At 39.3% G+C, this 19,182-nt stretch overlaps 1 protein-coding gene across 2 annotated transcripts; it reads right to left on the bottom strand.

Annotated features, from left to right (window-relative positions):
* Positions 1 to 4,874: 4,874 nt before the first annotated feature.
* On the bottom strand, positions 4,875 to 11,675 carry Tent5a (terminal nucleotidyltransferase 5A). 2 transcript variants are annotated; one of them, XM_027928291.2, is made up of 3 exons: positions 11,555 to 11,675; positions 10,751 to 11,315; positions 4,875 to 9,649 (listed from the first exon to the last, which is right to left on the bottom strand). In XM_027928291.2, exons 2-3 carry the CDS (start codon positions 11,276 to 11,278, stop codon positions 8,873 to 8,875), a joined length of 1,305 nt encoding a protein of 434 aa, XP_027784092.1. In that variant the 5' UTR covers positions 11,279 to 11,315; positions 11,555 to 11,675; the 3' UTR covers positions 4,875 to 8,872. The 2 variants fall into 2 exon arrangements, with proteins under 2 accessions (XP_027784092.1, XP_071469344.1); XM_071613243.1 differs by having other exon boundaries at positions 11,500 to 11,561.
* Positions 11,676 to 19,182: the final 7,507 nt, after the last annotated feature.

The raw sequence follows: 19,182 nt of genomic DNA, 5'->3' as shown, positions 1-19,182 counted from the left end.
ACAAATCCTCTTTTAGTCAGGTCTGCAACCTGACTAAAGAAATAACCCAGATTAAAAACACAACTACTTTTGCACAAATTGGGAGGGGGTTGGATTCTGGGGTGGTTTCAGGCGTTTAAAGCAGCTGAGAAAGGAACTTTCACAACTGTGGAAAAGGCCACAAAGACTAAGTTGTACTAACTTCAAGATGACAGTTAACCAGCACTGGTTACATAAGAAACATTTAAGGGAATTTAATGTGCTGCGGCAAACAGGGTTATAAGGCAATAAAATTCCAAGGTGCATTCTAGTTAAGTCCTAAAGATTTCTGCAGCAGTTTTGAAAAGAAAATGCAGTGCCCAGAGACTCAGGGAGAATTTTTGCTCTGTCAGCCAAACATCTAATCTTATCTTTTGCTATGAGTCCAGCAAAGAGCCAGAACATTTTTACATAGGGGCTACCTATTGGGAGCTCTATGTCTGTGAGGTCCCAAGAAGGCACATTTCAAGGGCTATTACCCTCATGCTGTTTCTCCATTAGTCCACAGGGTTCTTTATGGTGCCCCATGCAGAGTTAAGCCTGGTGAGTAATTAACCCCAAGGTAGCTGGAAAAATTCATTTTCAGCAAGCAAGTCCTACTTGCAAGTGGAACCTAACCTTCTAGAGGGTGATAGAACAGACCTTTCACTTCTTTTTTCTTTCTCCCCTTCCCAGCTTTAACTGACAAATAAAATTTGCATACATTCAAGAAGTACAATGGGATATTTTGATATGTCTACATTGTAAAATAATTATCACAATCAAGCTTAATTAATATGTCTATGACCTCACTTTTCTTTTTCTTTTTGTATGTGGGTTTGGTGAGAATACTTAAGATCTATTATCTTAGCAAATTTCAAATATATAATACATTAACTATAATCTCCAGGTTGTACATTAGGTCTCAAAAACTTATTTATCTTATGTGAAAGGCAGGTTGGTCAAAGGGTACAAATTTGCCTTTTGCTTCTTTTAGTCTCATCTCAGGACTAACACAAGGCTAAGCACATAAAAGGCATTCTTGGAATATTTAATAAATGAACCATGTTTTGAAGCATTGCTGTCATGGATATTCTAAGTCAATGTAAGATTTACCTAAAAGATAGGTATTAACAAATTAAAAATGCTCCTTTGTGCTATATTTCACAAGACTAAACATGTTTTAAGATTGCTTGGTAAAATAAAATACAGGACTCCGGTTAAATTTGACTTTGAGATAAATAGAGATAATTTTTTAGTATAAGTGTGTACTAAATTTTGCATGAAATATACTTTTAAAAATTACTATTTTCTGAAATCAATTTAGATTAAATAATATAGTTTTGTTTCCTAATTTAGCAACTCTAACTCAACCTTTATGCCTTGAACTTGATTGAATTTGTTTCTCTTCTTTTCTCTGATGATTGAACTCAATAATGACATTAAACTGCTTTGATAGTTTACTTATCCCCAATTAAAATGAAAAACATATAAACTGTGATCTCCTTGCACTTCTTCAAAGAGATATGGAAAAAGCACAGAGCATATATAATTCTGGATTAACACAGAGAACAGTCTTATCCACAGTTCCTGGTGAAGCTCATTATGTTGAATTTTGCTCAAAGAAGAAAAATTAACTGAATAGGATTTCAACTGGTTTCTAATGACATGGCCAGATGATGCCACAAAATCTTGGCATTACTGATAAGTACACACTGTGCTGGAAAATCAATAGTTTCTGAAGGGGATCCTGGAGAGAATTTTCCATTATTGACATTAGAAACAACTTAGCCCCATACTCGTAAATTCCTGGAGCTAAGGGTGCTCCACATCCCTGAGCAAGAAGGCCTGGTTCTCATACTGGCTTCATAAACTGCTGAGCTGGAATTATTGCTTTTGAAAATTACTAAGGTAATCTACTTGTACAAACTGTGTTTTTAACTATTACAAATGCCAGTGATTAAGTTGGGGAAGTAATATGAAGTACTTGTTTCCCTCCAATTCAAGAAAGTCTGTTTGCAGAAAAATAACCATAGGTAAGCAGATAAATTATGAATTATATTAAATAATAATTCCCTGGAACTCTCCACTCTCCACTAAATATTAGACATTTGCAAACAATTCCTTAACAACTTTTGAGTGTTAATTCCTTCTGTTCTTCAGAAAAACATGATTAATGAAACTTATCTGTCCTTCTCTTGGTTCCTTTTCTCTAAGATGTGGAGTTAAAGATTCTCTAAAACTTTTTGAGTACATTACACTCTGTGATCTCCTCATGTTTTTAAGTCCAAAGACATTATAAACAAAATTCACTATTAATTTTACAAATGAAATAATCCCCTAGAAATAGCAGGAAGTGACACTCTTCATTTTTCAATAAATCTTTTCTTTGAGAATAATTTTAGATTTACAGGGAAAAAAATGTGAAAATCATTCAGAGAGTCCATGCCCATATACCCCATACTCAGTTTGTCCTGTTGGTGACATCTACAATATTATGGTACATTTACTACAACTAATGAACCATATTGAAACATTTTATTTCATAACTCTTTATTCAGATTTCCTTAGGTTTTACCTGATGCCCTTTGCTGTTCCACGTGCTTCTCTAGGATATCACATTACACTTAGTTGTCATGTCTGGTTAGGCTCTTTTTGTCTGTGGCAGTTTTCAGAATCTCCTTGTAATGATTTAAGAAATACTGATCTGGTATGTCAGAGAATCCCCCTTGGTTGAAGTCTGTGTCAAGTGCCATTCTTATCCCATCATAATAAGGGTACAAACTATCATCATGACTTACCACTACTGATGTTGACCTTAATCACCTGGCTTAGGTAGTCTTAGTTGGGTCTCTCCACTTGATACATTACTCTTTTCTCCCTGTTTCCATACTGTGCTCTTTGGGAGGGTCCCAATGCAGAGACCACACAAAACACTTGGGGAGTTAACCTCAACCTCCTTGAGGGGGCAGTATCTACATAGATTATTTGGGATTCTACACAGGAAATTTGTCTCTTCCCTCTTTTCACCTCTTTATTCATTCAATCATTTATTTATTCTAATGTGGATATGTGGATGTTTTATACTCTGAGTTATAATCCACTACTAGTTATTTGTTTTGTTGCTCAAATTGCTCTAGCTTTGTCCATTGGAACTATTCTGGTTCACTCCTGTATCTCTTTGACATGCTCCCCTTCCATTATTGCTTTCTGAAACTAAAAAAAATTCTCCAGGTTCCTCTTGTATGTGTATTTACTTCTCCAGCTCTAGATTTAGATTCAGCCACTTATCTAAGGAGTCCTGGTTACTGTATTGGAGAATATCATTAGAAACTAAGAGCTAGGTCCTGCTAAGTGAAAGCCATTGCGACATTAAACCACTTCTCTCTCCCCTTTCCTACCACTGACCAAAGTATATTCATATCATTGATGTCGAACTCAGTTCCTAGGAGGAAATCATAGTTTAGGTTCAGAAGTTTTGATGGCCTTAATAATACCTATCCTTCTTTATATTTAAAGACTATGATTTTAATTTCCTTTGTTTTTGTTTTTTGGGTATAAATTTTGTGCTTTATTTTTTTTCTTACTAAAGAACCTAAATGTTTAGGGAATGAGGTCCCTAAGAAAAGGAGGGTGGATTACTTCTTCCCAGGCTTAGTTGGGTGCAGCCTGGTAATTCAACTTGAAATGGCAGGGTGTATCTAAGTCGAGGAGGAGTTTAATATATACTATCCTTATTCAACCCTTGTTTAAAATGAATAATGTGATGACCAAAGACATGTGAAGGACTGGCTGTAAAAGAATGGAGAGGTTGCAACAAAGGAAGAAGAAAATGACAAATACCATTATCAAACCAAATAACTACCTTGTATTTTTATGATGCATGTGAGAAGGAAACTTGTTTTTAATACCAAGAGTGCCTCTTTCACAGAGGCAATGTCAAGCATGCTTTCTATATAACGTCAAGGCTTTAAATGTTTTTAAAACCATAAATGTGCCCTATAGTAGCCTAGGCTTACCAAACTCTCAAGCGCCTAGTGTTGACAAAGTCTCCAAAATTAGACAAAAAAAAAAAAAAACCTGGAATTAATAGTTAATGCATACCCCCTGGCAATGTGACGAGGTGAGATTATATTAAATGCTAGTCAAAACAGTGAAGCCTGGGGCTGGGATTGTGGCTCAGCTGTAGAGTGCTCTCGCCTAGCACGTGGGAGACCCTGGGTTCGATCCTCAGCACCACATAAAAATAAATAAAATAAAGATACTGTGTCCAGTTATAACCAAAAAATAAATATTAAAAAAAGAGTGAAACCTTAGCATCCAGAGAGTGCACACACAGGAGTGCACACATGCACACACACATGCACATATAAGGTAAAATACATTAAGTCCTTTGATTGTTTTTCCTTCTCTGGAACTTCCCCTTCCAATTCCTGGCTACCAGTACTTATTGCCTTCCCCTCAAACACTCCCATAACACAATAGTGTCTCAAACAAATAACATATAAATCACAGTGATGGAATCATAGCCCTTGGGTTCAGCATGAAAACCAAAGCCTACTCAAAATTACTAGAGCCCTGAAGTTCAAAAGACATGGTCTCTATGACACTGAAAACCAGCTGTCTTCTGGGTCATTTCACACTGCTAAGTTCATACACAGACAAAAATGTTTGTCACCTGTTGGCAAGATTCTTATGGAATTAATTGATTAGTCAGATAGGCTGACTTAAAGCTGGTTTCACTGTAATCCAATGAGAATATTGCTGAAGGTTAGTCTACATGTACTGCCTTATGCTTCCTAATGGACATGGATGTGGTTTGGGATTCTTAGGGCATCATTTTTAGCCAGCACAAATACAAAGACAGCAGACACAAATCAATAGAAAAAAATAACTTCTTTTTTATTTACAAAAAAAATCCAAATATTGGATGCTGTAAACAAAATTCACAATCTGTTCCCTCTAGTACTGATTCAAACATGTCAGTTTTTAAAAGTCCATTTTCCAACAACTCCTTTTCTGCCTGTGACACACTATAGTCAAAATATTCCAAAAGAGTGACCCAAGGTGCAGCTTGCTGTAGTAGGGTGCCTCAGAGTTAGGCATGGCTGTAGAGAAGTTGGAGGGAGAGACAGCCAATGGGCAGAGCCTCCTCCATTCTGCAAAGCTTCGCAGCAACTCTCACTAAGTTACCCAGACATCTTCCCACTTTGTACTTTTGCCATTTTCTTTGTTATCAAGCCATTATTATAACAAAATATTACATAAATTCTTTCTTAGCATTGAAAAGGCTATGCTAAAAGAAATGTTAAAAGAAAGATTATATTCAAATAGGTGCTATATATGAAATCACTTTTTTTTGGCTTTTTGGTTTCATCGAACACACTTCATCTTCAACAATAACAAAAAAGCTTATTTTTGACAGCTGCTGACAGCTTTCAACATAATACACTTCATTTACAAAATAGTTCACAATATTTATTTAACAAGTATTGTATTGAAAACAACTTTATGCACAGTAAAGCAACCAACGATAAGCAAACAGAAAGGGGCAATAAAAACAGCTGTGTTCACTTTTCATTTCATTTCCTTCTTGGTTTGGATTATAGATTACAGAGAGTCTTCCATCTTGCATTTTTTGGAACCACATTAAAACAGTCCACCCAATACCAAAGTGAGTAGATACTTGATCCCATTTCTGAAAGGGAAAAGTCCATCTTGGTGTAAGTGTTCTTGAAGCAGTTGGATTTACTGAAGTAACTTTTCAAAAGGGCACTATCACAGGTAAATGTTCTCTGACGTGCCAGATTGGACAGGTAAAAAGAGCCCCCAAAAGATAAAAACTTCTTCCAGTTTCAAAGTAACAGCACACTAGGCCAGATAAACAAAAGCAACAATATCACAGGCGCTAATCAGGAGTTGAGAGCTCCTTTTTTCTGACCTATACACACGGCTTGCTTTCATCAGACATTCAAAGTTTTTAAGCCACACATCCACAAAGAGAGACATATATTCCACTGTATGTTGAACTACATATGCACAGGACTATAGTACATACAAAATAGAAATAAATTATATGTCTTAAAGTAATTGCTGAAAGTTGTCTTGAGTATAGCTTCATCTATCCGAATGCCAGGTGCTGGCACTTCCAACTACGCTACCAACTCTGAAGTAAGCAAGAAAATAATATAAATATTTGAGAAAATAAATGAAAAGTGTATTATCAAATAAGGCTCCTCCAAACAAAAATCTGTGTCATACATTAACAGCAGTTTGCTGCTATAGTAGAGCCAGAGATTTCCAGACTCTTCAAAATAGTAGACAACTCATGTGTCAAGAGTTAGGATGAGAAGAAAGCAGATCACCAGTTGCTCCTCTGTACTAAGCATTCCCTTTATTTTCTTTTAGAAAACTTAAAAACACCTAAGCAGACAGAGCTCTGGTTTATGACAAATGAGTGCCAGGCTTAATCTGCAAACTGAATAATATCCCTGGGACTTTGCAATTAATTTTTCAAACCCAGGACTGAGCCAACATGGGGAAGGAAGAGCTCCCTAGAAAACAGTGAGTGGCAGTGCAGAGGCTCTGATAGAATTCACAGGGAAGCTGCTATAGCCAAACCACCAGGTTCCTGTTAAGTCTTCAAAGAAAGATGCATAAAAGGTAGTCCAGACAGGTTTACCTGGATTAACCTAGCATTGAGCTGAGCATCTAAGAGATGCCCAGACAACAAATAGGCAGACAAGCAAAATTACACTGCCAACAGGAAGATGCTATTTTCTTCCTTAGTCCCTCTTTAACTGATGACAAAAATCTTCTGGTTGGGTCCAAAAAGGAATTATCATAGTATAGTAAGCATTCATCTATTAGGGCAGATGGGGATTATAAGGTGGTTTCACAACACAAAGGGAAAGTTTTTATGTGTTATTTTTGTTTTAACAAATGTATTTTCAGAAACCAATGTTTAGAGGAGAGGGAGAAGGGGCAGTTTTAGGATTAGCTGTCATCAAACTGAAAACAGTAATGACAGTTCATTTCACAAAAGTATAAATGGTCTCTTGGAAAAGAGAAAATAAAGTTGGGTATGACTTAATGCAAAGTGATTTAATTGTAAGTACAGTACTAAATATTTAGATGCAGTGTGACAACCAGATCAAAGATGTTTCATATTGGCATAAATTTATAAAATGTTATATATAATATATATCTCATATATAAACTTTATGCAATTGTGCAAATATTCTTTAAAAAGGGTCATTTCACATTTAGTAAATTCTAGTGGTACAGAAATGCAGAATGCATTTATTTAAGTTCATTTAAATATTAATAAGTAGCATTCAGATCACCAGAAATTATTTTTAGGGATTTAAGTAGCCTATCACTGATCCATAATCCATGATATTATATACCATGGAGGAACACAATTATTTAAAAAAAAATGGGTTCAAACTGTCAACATGGCAGTTAATTTTTAAAAAAAAAAAAAAAGAGTGTTCTGCCAAACAAATATACTCCCATTTGGGGGATTCTTTGGCTCACAAAAAAAAAAAAAAAAAAAAAAAAAAAATGAAACAAACAAGCAAACAAATAAACAACAACAACAACAAAAAAAACTCACTAAAAATGTATTACCTCCACTCTTCCTATCAAATATATTACTTGTTTCCTCCTTTCAATTGCTTCAGTTCTTTTAGATGTGGGTTTTAATTCATCATTGCAATATGCCCACTTCTCATGTCATTTTATTAAAAACATAAAAGCACACAGTATTTAAACATTTCCTATTTGATACATTGTTCTAGATCATAATCAAAGTAGTGCATATATATGTACATGTCATATGTACATATATATACACATAATATACACACATACCTAAGATAATATCACACCAACAATGCAGCTATTTGCCAAGAAAAATAGGGCATTTCCTCCACTATTCACAAGCTTATATGTTGTTTTATTTTCTTGAGTCCCTGATAAAATAAAATTAATCATTAAACCATAAAATAATTTTCCACTTCAAATTTTCAGAAAGCAACAGGCACTTTGATGAATATTGGTGTGTAACAAATATAGTAACTCTTTATATATTTTACTATATCTCTTCTACTAGGGTATTTTTAATCTGTTAATCTTTGGTCCTTGAGCACATTTTCTTTGCTACAGCTGTTTTTGCTTGCATTTTCACATTTTAAAAATGCTAGCTATGCACACAGCTGGAATTAATGGATTGTGTCATCATAAGTTCTGCTGTTTGTTATGAGAACTGCACCAACCTACTACTGTTCACTTGGAGCAAGCAGTTTCTGTTAGCACAAAAGGATCATTCCACAGAAAGCACTTACTAAGAGCCTCAGATAGTAATCCCAACATGAGAGCTTCCCTTCCTGTACAGTTACTATCTGAACTCCTGAACTGATAAACAAGGTAGGATAAGACTTTTTATTCCTCTAAATTTTCCCTTTTGTGAATTCTGCCTTAAAAGTTTCTTTACCACTTTTTATCTCCTATGGCAAAGCTATGGGAGCAGTTGCTGCAAACCCATATTGTCATCAAGCATTTTTTTTCCCTTGTTATCTTAGAAGGACCTGGTTGTTTTTAATGACAGGTGTCTTATTTCAAGATAGAATCCAGTTGGGTAGAAGGAAAAGAGGAGAATTAAGGAGGAAAACTTTTTAGAGATCATGCTCCCATACCAAAGAAAAGATCCATGAGCTTTGCCAAGCTTAAAACCAGGAACATATCATCACTGCACAAAACACATCCCAAATTAGGACTGGGTCACTCCTTTTTTTTTTGTTTGTTTTTCCTCCCCACCCCCCCAATCTGGTCTGAAATGACTCCCCTCCTCTAAGACATTTTTAAATGATTCTTAATTGCAGGGTAGCCAAGTGGAGTATGTCTGTTGCTGGCATGTGAATACTGGCTGAACTTGTGCAATGTAGTAATTGCTAAAGTTAGCATCTGCTACATAGGGGGCCGGCTGGTAATAGCAAGTGACATTAGCCACATTAGGGATGACATTTTGGTCAGCTAGCACCCGGATAGCCAGCATGGTGATAAGGTTTAAAGTCTGTCTTCTTTCATGTCCCATCAGGCACACGGTACTCTCATTCACCACTCCATGAAGGGTCATGAGATAGTCATACTTGCGGTCTTCTAAACCCACGAAGTGGTTCTGCAAATAGGACTCCAGTTTTCTCTGCTGCTCTCCAATGTCTGAGAAATCGATGAAGAACCTGGAACACATATACCTCTGGAGGGTCTTGATCTCATCAGAGGCAGGCCTAAAGCCCCTCACTAACAGGTTGCAGTACTTAAGCAGACCTCCCCCTCTGATTTCTTCTGGGTTCCTGGTGGCAATGATCTTGTTACAAAGGTGATCAAAGGCTTCATGGAAATCACCATAGACGCTCTCACCAATTATTGTGGGGTGAAATGTTTCAGTCATTGGGTTCTCTGAACATTCATAAAAGAGAAGAAGAGAGTCTAATTTGATTTGAAAAGAATCTACACTGAATTCAAACTGCCTCCGAAGGGAATCCACAAATTTCAGTTCCACATTTTTGCCACTGTTGTTTGACAGGGATATAAGACTCCATCGGTCAGAGTCATTGCACACTTTAACCATTTTCTGCACATAAGCTTCCTACAATTTAAAAGATAAAACAAGATGAGCAAACCTTGAAAAAAAAAACAATAAATAAATACATCCTCTCTCCACAGCTGAGAATTATTTTGTTCTCTCCCTTTTGTTTTGTCAAGTTTCAGCAAAACACTACCTGTAGGCTTAAACAGTCTTCTGAAAACAGGAAAAAAAAAATCCATTTAACGAGTAGTTTAACTGTCTGGGAAAGAGAAGAGAAGTAATAGTTTGAGGCTTTTGGCAGACGTAGCAGAGTACTAAAGGTTCTGTTGTCATGTCTGACTTTTGAACATGGTCTAATAGGCACAACATTCACACAGTAGCCACATAATATTAAAAAGACACAGAAAGGTATACAGTGATGTAGGTCTGCCTCTCACCCTTGTCCCCAGCCACCCAGTTCCCCACCCCTGAGGCAATCAGTGTTATCAGTAACTGGTATGTCCCTCCAGAGGAACTGCAGAGTTACAATCAAATATGAACTAAATTGTCCTCAGACAATTTCAACTAATAGAAAATGTGACTCGAACCACTGTGTGGTAGTGGGGATTGCCATTATACCCTTAAAATGTGAATCAATGCGGAGAATCAACAAATATATCTTTAACACATGGAGTCAGCTGAATGCAGCGACGAAATCTATTCATATTTTCCAATACAATAAAAAACCCCATTGACTCAGTTCTGCTTCAGGCTGCTATTTTCCCAAAGATTAGATTATAAAATGACTGAAAAAAATATTATTTACACTACACTGTTTCATTCCTCCCTTTTTCAGAATCTACTGTAGATAAGACTCCAGCAAGGAAAGCCAAGAGTTAAACCATAAGAAGGAAGCGAAAGGGGGGGGGGGGGTGCATAGGAGGAAGTGGCAGAGAGTTGTGGCACTGAAGCTCCAAGTAAACTAAAACACTTAATATCATCCACGCACCTTAGTTCACTCATTGAGAAAATAATAAATAATAGAAATAGCGCTCCCAAACGCATGACAACCGCGGATACTTGACTTTTAACCATACTCCCCCTGCCCTAGGCTCCCCACCCACCGAAGCCTGGCTGGGCTCCGTGGGGGTCAGGACCTAAGCCTGTCTCCAGTGGCTTTACCTTGAGCGTGAGTGGTGTGATCTTCTCCTTGTTCACCCCTTCGGGTAAGAAGTCCAACAGGCAGTCTAGCACGACGTCCTTCACAGTCTGAAACTCCTCTTCCCCACGCAGGTCAGCGCAGAAGATGAGGTCCAGGTCCTTGTAGCCCAGGCCGCTGTCCTGGTGCAGGACGTGACTGGCGGCCGAGCCATTGAGGCGCACATCGCGGACGCCTATGCACTTCTCCGCCAGACGACGCCGCACCACCTTCACGATCAGACTAGGCTGCAACTCGAGCGTGGGGAAGTTGCCGCGCCCGTGGATCGGGATGGTCTCGCTCAGGATGCCGTCCAGCCGCTGCACTTGCTCCCAGTTCAGCACGTTACAGTGAGCAGTGGGGCTTTCACAATAGTCCAAGCAGTTCCCACCGAAGCTGCTGCTGCCGCCGCCGCCAAAGTCACCGCCGCTAAAGTCGCCACCCAGGGGGATGTATGGGCCGCTGGCCAGCTCGTCCTCGGCCATAGCAAAGTACCCTTCGCCCTCCGCCATGTAGTGTCCGCCGAACGCCACTTGGCCCTGGTCAATCCTAAAAGAAAAGAATGGGGGGAAAGTATGGTAAGGACGTGGACCATCGGAGAGCAAAGGCTCATATAGCAAAGAGCGCGCCCCCTCCCCGAATCGCCTCCGGCCCTGGGGTTCCACAGTCTCTTCCTCCCCCAGCCCTGGTCATTCCCAGCCGCGCGCCGCGTCCCGCAGAGCAGCCCCCGCACCAAAAGTATCTCTGATGCATCTGGAAAGTGCAAGCGAGAGTCCCGTCTGTGTCACCTGGAGGCGGCCGCCCCTTCTAGGAGCGCAGCGAAGGAGGAACCGCGAGGCGGCAATACTTCCAGGAGCTGCGAGTGCGCTCCCTGCAAAGGCTAGCGACTTCGTCTTTCCCAGACCCAGCTGCCCGCACTGACCACTCCCGCCCCTCGCCCCCACCCGCGCCTCTGTCACTCCCGCTGAGTGGTCCCGGAGGTGGCGGCTTCTGCTGCTGCCGCACACGCTCCCGTCTCTGGAGCTTTAGCAGTTGTGCGGGGGAAATGTCTTCAGTACTTTTTTTATACCGGGCTTCTCCGTGCTTCCGGGGCCCTAGCACGGCGCGCTCGCCACACCCTCCTCATCTGCATAAGGTGCCGCCCTTTACCACCACCACCCCCACCACCCGGTACTGGGCGTACAGTCAACCTCTGCTAGGCGATGCGGACAGACGACCAAGAGCGCGGGCCGCTAGTCGTGTGTATGTGCAGATGCATGTGTCTGCACAGATGTGCGCACACGCATATACACACGTCTATATTTGTAATTTATGTACGCCCCGCTCGAACCTACCCCTGGAGAACTTAAAATGCCCATAAGCGGCCATCAACAGTGCATAAGGACTAAAATCACGCAAGTGCATAAACTTCCCAATCCTGAGATTCTCGCCAGATACAACGCGTCATTATAGCGTAATGTGGGGTTCCGGAGGTTCCTCACGACCTCCCTTTAAACTGCGTCTGTATTGCTAGACCGGTTACTCCATTGATAAACTGGTCCAAGTGTGCACTGAGGAGTCCACTTGTCCACTCAAATCGACTCTGTGCGTGAAGGGAAGGGCTTGCTGATAACTGGGTTTCGTTTCTCGAAACCTCGGGCCACAGTGAGGGCGGGACTGGGGCGGAAGGTGGGGGGAAGGCGGAGGAGGACTGGAGGCAGCCCTAAGCAGGATGAGACGCGGGGGCGGGTGCGAGCGTCGGGCTCCTGCGCACCAGAGGCTTCGAGAGTCCGGGAGTGCGGTGGGGCCGGCGCGCGTCACCGAGCGGACAGCAGGCGGGCCAGCAGCCAATCGCCGAGGTCGGGGCGGGCCCCGGAGCGCGGCGTGTGGAGCCCGGCCCAGTCGAAAGCCCGGCCGCCCAGTTGTGGTGTGGCTTGCTGCGCAGCGCACCGCGACATATAGCCTGGAGGAGAAGCGGAGGAGACCAAGCGCGTTCCTCTCAGCCCTCTAAGGTTTGCCCTTTCAGGTGAATAAAATGTTAGTGGGATATAATTTGATTTCCCACGAGACGTAAAAGGATGAATTTAAAGGATATAGTTTCTCCCCTTCAGCTTCAGTCTTTGGGCACAGCTAAAGGAGTTGTAATGGTTATCCCTGTGCGCACTCGCGCCACAGTGGTTGCTAGAAAGCTCTCCACTTTCCCCGGAGGCCGTTTGCCTTTTTCCAAAGTAATCCAGGGCAATTTTCCCTTTACCTAGACGCTGCGGGATGCTGAGGTGGGACCAGCGGGGGAACGCCTGGAAAACTAATACAACCTCCCCAAAGGCCCTGTGCAACCGCGGCCACCCAGTCTGAGAGAACAGTGCGCCCCCTCTAAGGTGGGGGAACCCCTGACCTAATCGCGGGAACTGTGTGACTCCGCGGTTGAGGGGTAAAGTGCGGGGGTGTCAACCTCAGAGCATCCAGCTGCGTTACCACGCCGCCCCCTGCCGGTGCCCTACAGAGCTGGCTGTGTCCCCAAATGGAGAAACCCGACCAGACCTGTGGCAGAGGCCAGCCTCCTCTAGCACAGCACATGAACACTGTGGGGGCAGGATGAAGGGAACCTAGGACAATTACGCTAATTGGTAAGCCCATTAGTTTCTTACAAGTGTATCCATATAGTCTCCTGCCCAGCCATCCTCACATGAATACATCCTATCCAGGGTATTGAATAGATAGTTTGATCACCTATTGAGTTAACAAGCATCAAGTAATGAGGATTGAAAAGTGACTACATTTCACCCAGTGCAGTGAACCTGACACACCAGTACATAATTATGATTCAGTTGCATCTGTGCGATGAGAGAACTGTGTTCCAACTTAGAGAGGGATAGTGGACTAACTACCATGGGGTATTGTAGAGAAATCCAGAAAAGAGGTGTCATTTGAGGCTGGATCTTTAAAAACAAATGGACTTTCCTTTCGTAGTTGGGGCAAATTGGAGAAAGGCATTGTATTATTCACAAAAGGAAGAGTATAGAGAATGTTCAAGATAGAATATGTGGACTCCCTTGAGATATGACATGGGATTTGGGTAAGGTTTGTGGGCATTCTTGGAACTTATTGAGCACTCTAGCTGAATTCTTTACACGTACCTCATTTAATCTTCAAGAAAGTTGTCCATGTCATAGGCATTCAGAAACAAGAACCAAGAGGTTGAGGACTTGCCCATGTTCTATATCTAATAACCTGAAAGATCAGGCTTTGGATCCACCACATTTTGACTGTGTATTGTTTAGTCTTCATTACCGGGAATGGGATGTCTGTTGCTTACTACCATCTGCTCACTGGAAGCTGAGAAACCACAAATAGCAAAAAAAAAAAAAAAAAAGATTTTTAAAATAACTAAGAACCTTTAAATGTAGTTATTCAAAGGCTGATATAAATTTCTGCAACTTGTTAAAGAAAGACCAAAGGGGTGAATCATATATTAGATTCACTGCAGTGAATAAAAACATTATTTTGTAGTTATTTTAGTCTTTGCTCAAACAAAAAACAATCTTCAAGCTGGTAAGCATCTGGGAATACCTGGATTTTGACCTGTGGGGCTGAGGGAATCTGCACTTTATTCAGGAAGCTATCAGATGATTCGCACACAGGGGCCTAACTCCAGTTTGTACTACAGTTAGAGCCACAGCAGCCCCTTTCTCTTGATGAGGACCCTCTCCTAAGCAGAGGCTGCCATTCTCTACCCAGCTGCTCCCATGATCTTTCTCAAGAACAGAGAACTTAACTGAGAGGTAGAAGCAGAGCTTGAAGCCAGAGTCTTCTGCATTACACTCTGTGAGGAGGAAAAGATGGGTTCCAGTAACAGAGGGGAAACACCCCCATTTCTCCTAGCTGCCAGTGGTTTGTGGCTGACACTTACTTAAACTTTGACAAAGCAATCCCCACTTGCAACCATAATCCAGACCCTACTGCCTGCTTCACTAGAACATCTGGGATATCTTACTTTTGGCAGTGCCTTGGTGGGCAATTTAATCTTTAACTGGATTAATATGTGCCTAATGCATAATGGTTTCTTGCTACATAGTATTGGATGAAAGCATATGTTGTTTATCATTCTTCTTCTCTCTGTCATCAAACTTAGATAATATTTACATTCTGAGAAAATATATTCATCCTTATGTGAAGTTGGAGATGTTGCAATTACAAACATAACTTTACTTTTTTCTAGATAATCAAAATAATTGTCAAATGAGATAGTCTATTCTCCCAAACACATTCACAGCCAAGATATTTCTGAACATAGATACTCTTAAATTTAGATGGACACATAGACTTACCTTTTTTGTTGTTGTTGTTGTTGTTGTTTGGGTAAAGTCTAGCTTCTGTAACTACTTGGTAAGAAATTTGCATTTCCTCATTTAAAAGGGAAAAAAATATGACAATATAATGTCACCAGTTGACAAAGTTCAGACGACCACAAAACTAAAATAATAGGCAATCTAAATCTAGATTGCTTTCTGAATGAGTAAAAAGTCTTTTCTGAAGTTTTAAAAGTCTGGGGCTATAGCTTAGTAGTAGAGCACCTGCCTTGCAGGTATGAAGCACTGGGTTTGATCCTCAGCACCACATAAAAATAAATAAATAAAGATATTGTGTCCATCTACAACTAAAAAAAATATTTAAAAAAAAGTCTTACAGGGGCTGGGGTTGTGGCTCAGAGGTAAAGCACTTACCTAGCATGTGAGAGACACTGGGTTTGACCCTCAGCACCACGTGAAAATAAAATAAAGATATTGTGTCCACCTATAACTAAAAAATAAATATTTTTTAAAAGTCTTACATACATTTTTGAGGGGAAAAGAAAACACTTGTAATTATTTGACCTGGATTTGCAAGTTACGGTAACAATCAATCTGAGCTTAGTACAATAAGAAAAAATTCAGTTTGGGCATTAATAATAGTTACCATTATTGAGTTTGTTATTATGTGCCAGACAGTGTACTTATTATTTTAAGTAGATTATTTCTTTCAAACTTTCTCCAAAAATCAGAACTTTACATAGTAGATCTTCATTTTCCATATAGGAAAAATAATTTACAATAAGGTAATGTTACCTTAAAGGAGTTTCATAGCCTTGGTTCAGACCTGTATGTGAGTTCCTTACATTCTGGAAGTTTACATTCATTCTACCAATTGAATTGATCCTCCACTAGCTTCTAATTTTCCTTTTAGACTTAACCAGAAGGCACAATGGCCTGACTGGGCTCTTGGGAACATCTTCCTCTAACCATGAATGATTTCCCTCACAATGAGAGGTAGAAACCTAGAAGCTTCATGGAGAGCTTTCAGGAAACCCACACACAGAAAGAGTGGGAGGTTTGGATACTGGCCCAACTACACTTTAAAGTGGTGCCATTTTTCCTTTCTTCTTCTCTGTGCTCCTTCTCAAAAATGGCTTCAGAAGGTAGGAAATAAACAAATATGAAATTATTTTCTCAAGCTTGTACAAAAGGAAAGGAGAGTCAAAAAAAACAGCTGTCAAGCATAATACTTCCCTCTCTCAGAGCTCTCTAGCTAGTCTTCCTCTTATATTTGTATTCCAATCTTAATCTTTCCATATCAGATTATCTATTCTTCCCAGAGATTTCCCATCTTCAACTGCTTCTATTCTTTGATCTTTTCAACAAAAACTGAGATGATTAAGTAGAAGCACCATGCAGTGCAGGCAGAATAAGTAGCCATGTAAGGAATTTGAGTCCACCCATTTGCTTCCTTCATAGGGCAAATATCAATAATTTCAGATACCACTGTCAAACACATTTCTTTTCCAAACACCTACACAGAGATGCTTTCCTTACACAGTATACTGAGGTCTCTTTGCTGCCAAGTTAGTGTTTGTTGAGTAGCAGTTGATCAAAGTGCTTTATGTAAAAGTTAAAATTCATTTGGGAAACTAAATCACCTATATTTTGCAGGAAAATGGTGCTTATGAAATGATTTTTCTCATGTTTCTTCAGGGAAATAACATATTTATTCAAAACCCATCAAAGATCAGCAACATCCTAGGTCATACAATTTCTAGGTTAGCATAGGAATAATGTTACAAGTTAATACTTGCATGTTATTAGTATCACCAAGTTAACTTTTTAAATTTTAAACTTATCAAACATTTTTTCCTCTATATTATCTAATTTTATCTTTAAAACCTATTCTTATCTGTGTGTAGTTCTAATTTTAAAGATGAAGAAAGACTGGGTGATTTTCACCATGTTTACTCTAATGAAGGAAGGAAAAGTTAACTCAGTTGCCCTCATCACAAGCCACCAACTTGTCTCTTGACTACGCTGTTTAATTTTACACTTATGGGAATGGATTTAAATTATCAGTAACAAATAACTAAATTTTAAGGGAAACACTAGCAGCACAGAGGGTTCTTTTTGTGGGCTACATTCTTACCCATGAATGTCTTACAAAACATCACTACTGTTGAACATCTTATCAAGTGTGATTTTTAAGTGTATTTATTTTAAATATATGACCACATAAAAATAAGTCCATTCATAATCAGAAATGAATGAGTTGAGGAAATTTGATATGTTGAACAACAGATAGGGGCTAGACGGCTCTACATCATCATACTCAAAGTCAAACTCAATATAGATTGTCCTTTATTAGAATTCTTCATCAGGAAGATTAACTAGTATTTTCTTGTACTATTATCAGCGCTGATTATGCCAGAAGTTCTTCCTGTTTTGACATCTGGATGAAATGCTTGCCGTTTTAATGTCGAAAGTCCTATGGACCAGACTGTTTTCCTTACTCCAAACATAAGAGCTGTTCAAAAGTTGCATTCATTTAGCAAAATGTAAATTATGAATACACATATATTTTAAAAAACTACCAAGTGTGAATAAGTAAACTGTAATATTTGTATTACAGTTTTTTTTTCCTTCTGTATATTTGTGCTGGAAGATGTTGAACTCTTCCAAAGAAATGGTGATGTTTATTTTGCAGAACTTCTGAAGGTTTGTGAAGGATGCAACAAGGAAATATAGTAAAGTATTCTTTTATAAAAGAAATTTGGCCCCAAATGTGTGTGTATCTTGTGAAAAATAAGGCAATATTTGATGAGTTTTTCAACTCATCTTGATGTATTTATCAGACACTTCTTACCATGTACCTATTTTGGTACATTTATGTGTTACTGATAGTTCATCTCTTTTTTATGAGCATTTAACATTTCTAAGATATATTTTTAAAAAATGGTATATGACCATTGTATTACTAATCAGTTTTCTCTTCCTATAATAAAATGCCTGGAGCTGCAACTTTATACCAAAAAGATGTATTTATCTCACAGTTATGGAAGCTGAAATTCCAGGATTGGGCAGCCCCATCAGTTGGCCTCTAGTGAGAGCACCCCTAGGCATGTCTTAACGTGGCATATGGCATAATGGAAGCAGGAATGCATTCAGAAGATAAAACATGGCAAAGACAGGAACCCAGAGAGATTCAAGAGCAGGCTTGCTCTTTCTATAACAACTCACACTCAAGAGAACTAACTTATTCTGTGAGACCAGCATTACTCCCTTCCTAGGATGATTCTCCTGTGACCTAATTGCATTCTTCTGTGTCCCACTTGAAGGTACCACCACTTCACCACCACCATACCAGGGACTAAACTTCCAGCAATTGAATCTTTGTGTGTGGGGGGGGGACACTCAAACCATATCCAACCCCAGTACAAAGTAAACTAACACCATTTTTTATATACTACATTCAGAAAATGTATAAATTGGAGGAAGCCACAGAGAAGCATTTTATCTATCTATCTATCTCTGTGTGTGTATATATAATATTAATTAAATGATGCATATCTTTTTCTTTCATGAACTTTTTAACATTATTTCTACCATCACATTGTTTTTCAAGTCTTTTCCTACTTATCTGCTTCCTTCAAAATCATCTGCTACCAAAGAAATAAAAAATTAAATAGTATAATTAATGTTCTCTTGATATTTGAGAGAAATCACTACAGAATATGGTAAGCAATCCCCAAAAATATGTTGTTTTAGAATGTGAAAAAATGAACACAGCAAATAATTTTTAAACAAAAATTTTCCACGAAGGAACTAGGATCATGACTTTTTAAGCAACGTTTTTAAAATAAAAAACTCTTCAGTGAGACTCTAAGAAAATAAATATGACCTTAAGAATCCTAGGATCCATAAGTAAAGTGTGAGGAGGGAAATTAACTGCAGACTAGTTTGAGGGTGTTCTACTATGACACCAGAATCTATTCTAGCAAAAGTGACATAAAATAAATTCAAGTTTAACTTTTTAACCAAACAAAGCAAAAGCTTAAGGGTGATAGTGAATTAGGCATCAGTTGAGATGGCATTCAGTAGAAAAATAACTATAAAAGTTATTGATATTTGAACCATAG

This window comes from Marmota flaviventris, chromosome 6 (assembly GCF_047511675.1).
Source record: "Marmota flaviventris isolate mMarFla1 chromosome 6, mMarFla1.hap1, whole genome shotgun sequence".
NCBI lineage: Eukaryota > Metazoa > Chordata > Mammalia > Rodentia > Sciuridae > Marmota > Marmota flaviventris.
This window is presented reverse-complemented; position numbering and strand designations above follow the sequence as displayed.